This window comes from Calidris pugnax, unplaced genomic scaffold, assembly GCF_001431845.1.
Source record: "Calidris pugnax isolate Ruff unplaced genomic scaffold, ASM143184v1 scaffold170, whole genome shotgun sequence".
NCBI lineage: Eukaryota > Metazoa > Chordata > Aves > Charadriiformes > Scolopacidae > Calidris > Calidris pugnax.
The window spans coordinates 627,414-635,820 of NW_015090905.1; the positions used below are offsets into that span (position 1 = coordinate 627,414).

At 66.1% G+C, this 8,407-nt stretch overlaps 1 protein-coding gene across 2 annotated transcripts in view; it reads left to right on the forward strand.

Annotated features, from left to right (window-relative positions):
- Positions 1-7,041, forward strand: part of LOC106892100 (mucosa-associated lymphoid tissue lymphoma translocation protein 1-like) — a 7,170-nt gene extending 129 nt beyond the window's left edge. Inside the window, exons 2-17 of one of the 2 annotated variants that reach the window (XM_014949013.1) lie at positions 878-1,040; positions 1,265-1,431; positions 2,222-2,352; positions 2,470-2,620; positions 2,898-3,076; positions 3,187-3,283; positions 3,451-3,498; positions 3,593-3,628; positions 3,896-4,099; positions 4,242-4,419; positions 4,715-4,789; positions 5,364-5,491; positions 5,561-5,707; positions 5,958-6,115; positions 6,214-6,348; positions 6,439-7,041. In XM_014949013.1, coding sequence (XP_014804499.1) covers positions 904-1,040; positions 1,265-1,431; positions 2,222-2,352; positions 2,470-2,620; positions 2,898-3,076; positions 3,187-3,283; positions 3,451-3,498; positions 3,593-3,628; positions 3,896-4,099; positions 4,242-4,419; positions 4,715-4,789; positions 5,364-5,491; positions 5,561-5,707; positions 5,958-6,115; positions 6,214-6,348; positions 6,439-6,693 — 2,226 coding nt within the window. In that variant the 5' untranslated portion in view covers positions 878-903 and the 3' untranslated portion in view covers positions 6,694-7,041. Of the gene's footprint in view, positions 1-877; positions 1,041-1,264; positions 1,432-2,221; positions 2,353-2,469; positions 2,621-2,897; positions 3,077-3,186; positions 3,284-3,450; positions 3,499-3,592; positions 3,629-3,895; positions 4,100-4,241; positions 4,420-4,714; positions 4,790-5,363; positions 5,492-5,560; positions 5,708-5,957; positions 6,116-6,213; positions 6,349-6,438 lie in introns of those variants that run through there. The other variant, XM_014949014.1, reaches the window with a different exon arrangement.
- Positions 7,042-8,407: the final 1,366 nt, after the last annotated feature.

Below are 8,407 nucleotides of genomic sequence, written 5' to 3' on the forward strand. Positions count from 1 at the left end.
CCGCCCCCCCAAATCCAGCAGGGGGTGAGCAGAGGGGGCACTCGAGTCCCTGCTCTCTGTCTCAGAGCCCCCACCCGATCTGGGGTTGTGTCACTCAGCCACCATGGATGGCTTAGTCCTGGGGACAAGCAGCCGCCTGGGGTGGGTCGGTGGGTCGGGACTCAGGGGGGGGAGGAGGAGGGAGCCCGTCCCTGGGTGCTGCCCCCATCCAGGGTGGCTTCTGCCCTGCTCCCACTGCTGCTGAAGATGTTGCCCAGGGTGAAGAGCAGCTGTGGTGGGTCCCAGCCCCAGGACCCCCATGTACCCTCCCTTAGCCCCTCTGCAGGCTCCTCATGGAGGCCCGGCGGGGCTCATGCTGGCTGTGGGGCCACCACCCAGGGGCCTGGTGACAGTGGGGGGCTGCTGCCCGAGGGAGAGGAGTCCCCAGGCTCAGCCCTCAGTGATGAGCCTCATTCTCCGTGTCCCCCAAAAAGACAGGGAAGGTGACAGGGGACATCCCCTCTTTCCAGACCCTTGGAACCCATCCTGCAAAGGTCCCTGTCCTGGGGCTGGGCTAACGTGGCCCTGGCTCCTTGCCTGAGGCCAGGGGTGAGTGGGGTCCCCTGTGCTCCTGTCACGGGTCTTGTCCCCTGAGCACAGAGGGGGTGTCGTTCCTGGGTTGCTGCTGCAGTGGATCCAGCAGCGCCACCCGCCCAGACCCCACCACCTCCCCGGGGAGGCCAAAACCCTCCCGGGCTCCTGTGGGGAGGTGACCCAGTGCCAGCGAGCTCGTGCTGGTGCTCTCCCCCCAGCCACCCTGTGCCCAGCGGTTTCCAGCGGGGTGCAGGTGCCTGTCCCTGTGTCACCAGCTGATGGTTTGTCCCCTCCGTGTCCCCAGGCAGGCGGTGGTGGGGTTGAGACGGGATGGGGGACTGGAGCATGCCCATCAGCTCGCTGGGCGAGGAGGTGATGGCCCGGCTCTGCCAGCTCCTGGATAACGCTGGCCGGGGCTGGCGCAAGCTGGCCGAGGTGGCCGGGGCGGAGAAACGCTTCAAGTGCAGGTAGGGGCTGGGGGGGGCATCTCTGGGGGTCCATCCCCCGCAGGGTGACAAAATGCACTTGGCACAGCCCTGCCATGGGCTGAGAGAGGGGCAGGCGGGTCCCTTGGCCACCCCATTGTGGCCACAGCCTGGGCTGGGGGCATTGCTGAGTCCCCCGGTGGGATCCCCCATCCTCCCGGTGCCGGAGGTGGGCTGCGGCACTGAGCACTGCGGGCGCCTTGCAGCGCAGAGGAGCTGGAGATGTGCTCGCTGAAGGTGCTGGAGCCCCATGGCAGCCCCACGGAGTGCCTCCTGCAGCTCCTGGCCGAGCGTGACTGCACCCTCAAATACCTGCTGGGCTGCCTGGAGAGGATGGGGCATACACGGGCCTGCCAGGTTCTCAGCAGCGCTGGTAGGGACGGACAGCAGGGTCCCATGGGGCCTGGAGAGGGTCACTGGGGGACAGTGGCTCAGCAGAAGCAAAGCAGGGGGAGATGAGGAGCAGCTCTTCCTGCTGATGGTCTCGTTCTGGGTAGTGGAGCCCTGGGATGAGATGGGATGGAATGGATGCAGTACGGAGCCCTGGGATGAGATGGGATGCAGTAGGGTGGGATGGGATGGATGCAGTAGGGTCAGAGAGGATGGGATGTGGTGTGCTGGAATAAGGGGGTGGGCAATGGGATGTGGTGGGACAAATCATGATGGGATGAGATGGGATGGAATGGATGCAGTAGGGTGGGATGGGATGGGATGGGATGGATGCAATAGGGTGGGATGGGATGGGATGGATGCAGTGGGATGGATGCAGTAGGGTCAGAGAGGATGGGATGTGGTGTGCTGGAATAAGGGGGTGGGCAACGGGATGTGGTGGGACAAATCATGATGGGATAAGAAGGGATGGAACAAGGTGGAGTGAGATGGGACCGGGTACAATAGGACAAGATGGGATAGGGTGGGGTGAAGAAGAGTCGGGTGGGATAGGATGGAACAAGATGAGCTGGGGTGAGTGGGATGGCAGTGAGTGGGACAAGGGAAGGTGAGATGGCTGGGACAGGACAGAGGGGTGGGATGGGACAGGGTAGGATGGGAGAGGACAGGTTGTTGTGGGCAGGTGTGGGACAGGGCAGGATGGGACTAGATGGGATGGGATGATGCAGGATGGTGGTCTCAGCCAGCCCAGGCTGGTCTCTCCTCTCCCACAGTCCAGGACATGATCCGCATCACAGTGCAGCCGGAGTCGCAGGTGGTGATGGAGGGGATGCGGGTGTTCCTGACCTGCTGGGCCACCGGTCCCCCGGGGCTCGCCTACCAGTGGTTCTGTGGGAAGCGGGAGGTGAGGTCCTGCTGCGCCCCATTGAGCAGGGCCCCCAAGCCCCATGATGGCGAGAGCACCAGGATGGGTGGGAGGGACCCCCTGGGAGGGACCCCCCTCCGACTCTTTGTCTCTTAGGTGCCTGGAGCCACGGCCCCAGAGCTGGTGATCAACGCGGCCACCCCGGGCCAGCCCGAGTGGTACATCTGCCGGGTGAACTGTGGGGCCGCCTTCGCCTTCTCCAGGTGGGCCCACGTCCAGGTGGAGAGGAGCAGCAGCCCCAGCTCAGGTGGGCCCCAAGATCTGCATCCCTGGGCTGGCACCCATGGGTCACCACTTGCCCCATAGTAGGGCATGGCTTGCCACGTTACGCAATGGCTCAGCTGTGAGGGTCTCTGGGCTTGCTGGGGTGATGGTGCCCACGGAGGAGTTGAATGTCCCGTGTCCTCTGGTGCCCTCTGGCTCATGCAACCCGTGCCAGGGTGCCAGGGCCTGTGGGCGAGGGTCAGCTCGGCGGAGCCCTGCCATGGCCAGGTGCCACATTTGCGACCCTGTCCCCTCCCTAGCCAGTGGCTACTGCCCAAGCATGGCAGGGCTGCAGATCCTGCATCAGCCGCAGCCGTGCCGCCTGGCTGAGGGGGACACGCTGGTGCTGGAGTGCAGAGCCATCGGCAACCCCCCGCCCCAGTACCAGTGGTTCAGGAACCAGCGCCCTGTGGAGGGTGCACAGGCGCCCCGGCTGCAGGTATGGTGGGACCCCTGGTGTGGCACCCCACGGCACCGCGCGGCACCCCACGGCACGGCGTGGCACCCCACAGCACGCCGCCCCAGCTGCCCTCTCCGTCCCGCCGGCAGGTGAAGCTGGTGACGACAGCCGAGCGGGGCTGCTACTCCTGCCGCGTGTTCAACCTCTTCCACGAGGTGTGGAGCCGGGAAGTGGACGTGGAGATCGGTGAGGGCCCCGGACAAACCTCCATGGGCCCCCAGCCCGCCTGTCCTGGCTCTGCTCTGCCCCCAACATAAAGCCTTCCCATGGCTGCCCCACTGTTTTGGAGGGCTCCAGCCTGCACCGGCTGGTGCTGCTGCCCACGGGGCTCGCTGACCCCCTCTTTGTCACAGGCCCACGGCTCTTTGCCTCCGGAGGCTCCTGGCAGGAGGGGGATAGAGGTAGGTGGGGGTGGAGGGGACAGGTCCCCACTGCTCTGCCCGCTGCACTCCCTGGGCACCGCGGGGCCGTGGCATGGCGTGTCTCTCTTTCCAGGCTCTCCAGAGCACGGCAGTCCCGGCCAGCTGTATGGTAAGAGCCTGCCCAGGAGGGGCTGGTGGGACTGTGACCATCCCCAATGTCCCCAGTGTCACCCCATGAGGCTCTGCATGGCCAGGGGTACCTTGCACACTGGGGGTGTGTATGCTCCTCACATGGAGCAGTGAGACAGGGATGCCACGGGGCACCCTGGTGCCTGGGGACAGTGACACCGGCCACAACCGGGTGTCACCTCTGTGGGCTGAAGGCAGCGGGGACACGTGGCTCCGTCCCCAGTGCCTCCCTCTCCTGTCCTGGCAGCCACCGACAAAGTGGCCCTGCTGATCGGCAACATGCACTACCTGCACCACAAGCAGCTGAAGGCGCCCATGGTGGACGTGCACGCCCTCAGTGCCCTCCTCCGCCAGCTCGACTTCAAGGTGGTCTCTCTGCTGGACCTGTGCAAGGCAGAGATGCAGATGGCTGTCAACGAGTTCCTCCTCCTCCTCGACAAGGGTGTCTATGGTGCGGCAGCATCCAATGGGGTGGCTCCGGCTGGGGGGAACTGGGTGGTTTTGCGCTGGGAGGGGGTCTTGCGGGGCGGCCGGGCAAGAAGTGGGCACCGGCAGGTCAAGGGATGTCACCCACTGTGCCCCGCTCCTGACAGGTTTGCTCTACTACGCTGGGCACGGCTATGAAAATTTTGGCAACAGCTTCATGGTGCCCATCGACGCGCCCAGCTCCTACACATCGGCCCACTGCCTGTGCGTGCAGCGGGTGCTGCAGAGCATGCAGCAGCGCCGCACCGGCCTCAACATCTTCCTGCTCGACATGTGCCGCAAGAGGTGACCCAGCCCCGGCCACCAGCGCGGGGACAAGCTGCTGCTCCAGGAGATCCCGGCACAGGGGTGTCCATGGGTGCTGGTTCCTGGGGGAGCAGAGCCAGGCGTCCCTGGGGTCTCTTCCAGACCCCTTGCCTTTGTCCGGGTGCCCCAAAGCATCACTGCCCCAGTTGAGCTGGCAAAGGCCACAAGGGATGGGCAGAGGGGCACGGGGCAGCCCCCGGGGTCTGGGGTGCCTTGGGGTGGGTTTTGGGGGTCTGTCTGGCCCCAGCTCTGCCCAGCGGCACTTCTCTTGCAGGAACCTCAATGACGACATCATCCCGCAGGTCGGTGCGCTGCAGGTCACGGCCAACATCGTCTTCGGCTACGCCACGTGGGTCCCCTCCCCACCACCCCCTGGGACGGGCAGTGGGGCTGAGTCTCCCTCCCCCGTGCCAAGCAGGGCTGGAGCTCAGCCCCCTGCCATGGCTCTGACCCGTTTGCTCCCCGTCCCGCGTATCGGCCATGTCACACCCCCTGGTCAGGCACGGGCAGCGGGGCTGAGTCTCCCTCCCCCGTGCCGAGCGGGGCTGGAGCTCAGCCCCCTGCCATGGCTCTGACCCGTTTGCTCCCCGTCCCGCGTATCGGCCATGTCACACCCCCTGGTCAGTGCTGGGGGCGGTGGGAGTCCCCCGTCCCTGACAGGGCAGGGAGAGGCCCTGCTCGGCTTCGGGCAGCACCTGAGGAGATGAAGTCTCCAGGCTCCCCTGGAGCACAGGGATTTGGGCTGACAATGATTTAAGCATCCAGGATCCAGCCCTGGCTCCCACCTCTCCCCAGCACGGTGCTTGGGTGGGCGGGCAGGAGCAGGTGGAGCCCTGGGCTGGTGGCTCTGGCTTCCCAGGGCTGTCACCCTGGTGGGGAGTGACCCAGTCCCCGACAGAGCCCGCCGCTGCCCCGTCCCCCAGGTGCGCGGACGCCGAAGCCTACGAGCTGAGCCAGGGCGAGCTCTCCAACGGCATCTTCGTCTCCTTCCTCAAGCGCTGGCTGCTGGAGGATGAGAAGATCACGGTGTTGCTGGACAAGGTGGCAGAGGGTGAGTGGGGAGCGGTGGGGGACGGCGACTACCCTGGCGGCCCCTGCTGAGCCCTCGTTCCCCTGGCAGACATGGGCACTCTGGAGATCACACGGGGCCGGCAGGCGTTGGAGCTCCGCAGCAACCTCTCGGAGAGACGAGCCCTGACAGACCCCATCTGCCCCCCGGGACAGGACGAGTCCTCTGCCAGGAACCTGCAGTGGGCCAAGGCTCATGGTGAGGGACACGGGCCACCCCGTCTGGAGCTGGCACCTGGGGAGGGGACAGTGCTGAGTCGCAGGGAGAGGCGTCGGGCAGCGCCTGCCAGGTTTCTGCCACCCTGCAGGAGAGAAACTGCAGGCACAGAGCCACCAGCTCCGTGTTGGTGTCCCCGCTCCGGGGTGACCCCAGTGGTCAAGTCACGGGCAGGTGCGGCTGTGGCCCTGAGCCCCTGCAGGTCCCAGCCCCACACTCGCTGTCCCCACAGTCCTGCCGGAGAGCCGGCACCTCCGCTTCGACTGCGGCGTCACCGTCCAGCTGGGCTTCGCCGCCGAGTTCTCCAACATCATGATCATCTACACCCGCGTGGTGGCCACCCCCGGGGATGTCACCGAGTGCGAGGCCAAGCTCACCGACATTCCTGAGGTGAGAGCAGGGTGCCGAAGCCTGTGCCAGGGCGATGCCTGGGAATAGGTGGGGGGGGACCTGTGGTGGATTTCACTGCTGGACGCCATCCGTGGCAGGAGCTGGATGTGGACCTCAAGTGCACCAACAAGGAGACCCCGGAGGAGGTGGGCAGCCCGCTGGCGCCTACCTGGAGCCTTGACTGCCCCTCCAGCTGCCTCTACAGCCGGCTCTGTGGCTTGCAGAAACTGCGGGTAAGAGCCACACCGGGTGGGGGGCCAGTGCCGGGAGTGTGGCGTGACCGTGGCCCGGGACGGGTGCCCACGCTGCTGGTGCCTCCGCAGCAGGAGCTGGTGTTCACTGTCTGCCTGCAATACCGCTACCGCGGCATGGACGACTTCGTGGAGGAGAGGCGGGTGGTGAACGTGGGGAAGCCGCTCATCGCCAAGCTCAATCTGCCGCTGGCAGCCTCCCCCTCGCCCCCCGGCAGCCCCCTCGCTGCCTCCTTCCCCGGGAGCTGGGGGGCGGCAGGGGGGTCCTGGGTCAACACCCCTGAGGAGAACCTGAGCCCTGAGGTCTCCGGCTCCCACACCCTGTAAAGGGACAGTGTGCCCCCCCCCTTGTCACTGCAGTCCCCTGGGGTCACATCTGTCCTGCTGGCGAGCGCTGCGTGGGGTGAGCCCCATCTTGGCCTGTGCTGGGGGGTGTGGGGCTCGCTGCACGGCATGACTGGGACCCCTGCCCTCAGGATGCAGCTCAGTGTGCCCCCCCCAAGTACACAGCAGTGCCAGCCCCACTTCCTCTGCTAGGACAGTGCCAGCCCCATGTCCCAGGTCAGTGCCAGCCCCACATCCCCTGGTATGGCAGTACCAGCACCACATGCCAGGTCAGTGCCAACCCTGCATCCCCTGGCATGGCAGTGCCAGCCCCACATGCCAAGGCAGTGCCAGCCCCACGTCCCAGGTCAGTGCCAGCCCCACGTCCCCTGGCATGGCAGTGCCAGCCCCACAAGCCAGGGCAGTGCCAGCCCCACGTCCCCTGGCATGGCAGTGCCAGCCCCACAAGCCAGGGCAGTGCCAGCCCCACGTCCCCTGGCATGGCAGTGCCAGCCCCACAAGCCAGGGCAGTGCCAGCCCCACGTCCCCTGGCATGGCAGTGCCAGCCCCACATGCCAAGGCAGTGCCAGCCCCACGTCCCAGGTCAGTGCCAGCCCCACGTCCCCTGGCATGGCAGTGCCAGCCCCACATGCCAGGGCAGTGCCCAGCCACCTGGGGGGCAGAGTGCCCAGGCCCCACAGCTCGTCTGGCACGAGGCGTCGCGCTGGGGCAGGGCAGGGTTCATTCAGGCCTAGGAGAAATAGAGAGAAATAAGCAGATTAGGGGGCAAATCCCGCGGGAGGGGATTAGAGGGGGTGGGAGCAGGAGGGCTTCTGCTCTGCCACGAGGGGCTGGGGTGCCCCCAGCACTCCCAGTAGCACCCAGTCTTCCCAGTACAACCCTGGCTGCAGGGCTGTGCCAGCCCCATTTGGGCAGCGAGCAATTTCAGGAGAGGATTGGGATCTCGGGAGGGGGGAAATATGCCTTTTTGCTGGATTTTTCCCAAACGTGGCCTCACGTGCGGGCGGCTGCACTGCTGCAGGCAGCTCCAGCGGGGCTCGGCCAGGGGAAGCACCAATAAAGAGGGAAGGGCCGGTGGCTCCGCGCTCCTATGGCTTCCCTGCAGTTAAATGGCATTTTTTGGGATCGGCAGTATTCCCTGCTCCTGCCCTAAGCACAGCGTGGCACCAGGGTGCCTGTGGGAGGGGAGGGGCAACTGGCCCCTCCTGTGAGGGTACCCCAACATCCCCCGCCACCCTGGGGTGTGCCGGTGCCACCCATGCAAATTAGCTCATTTAAATAATTCGCATAACTCCCCGACCCAGGCAGCCGGGGAGATGCATCCTCGTCCTGGGGCCTCTCCGAGCCCTCGCTTTGGGATGGCAGTTGCAAGACCGGAGGGGGGGAGCATCCTCGCCCCAATTAGGCTCTGATCAAACCGGTCGGGGGGTGCCGAGCCCCCCGCTCTCCGCGCCAGCCGGCTTTTGTTGGCGCTGCGGAGGCCGAGGGGTGCCCCGGGCTGGCGCCAGCCTTGGCAATTATGTCATGTGAAAAGCGCAGCCCCCATTGAGCGCGTCCCTTCCCCCGGATCAAACCCCATTACTTCCGCAGCCGTTGCTTCATTATCTCCTCGCCGGAGCACGCCTCTGCCGGGGCCGCTTCACCTCGGCCCTGGCCCATTAGCCGGGCTGGGGAGCCGGGGGAGCATCGATTATGC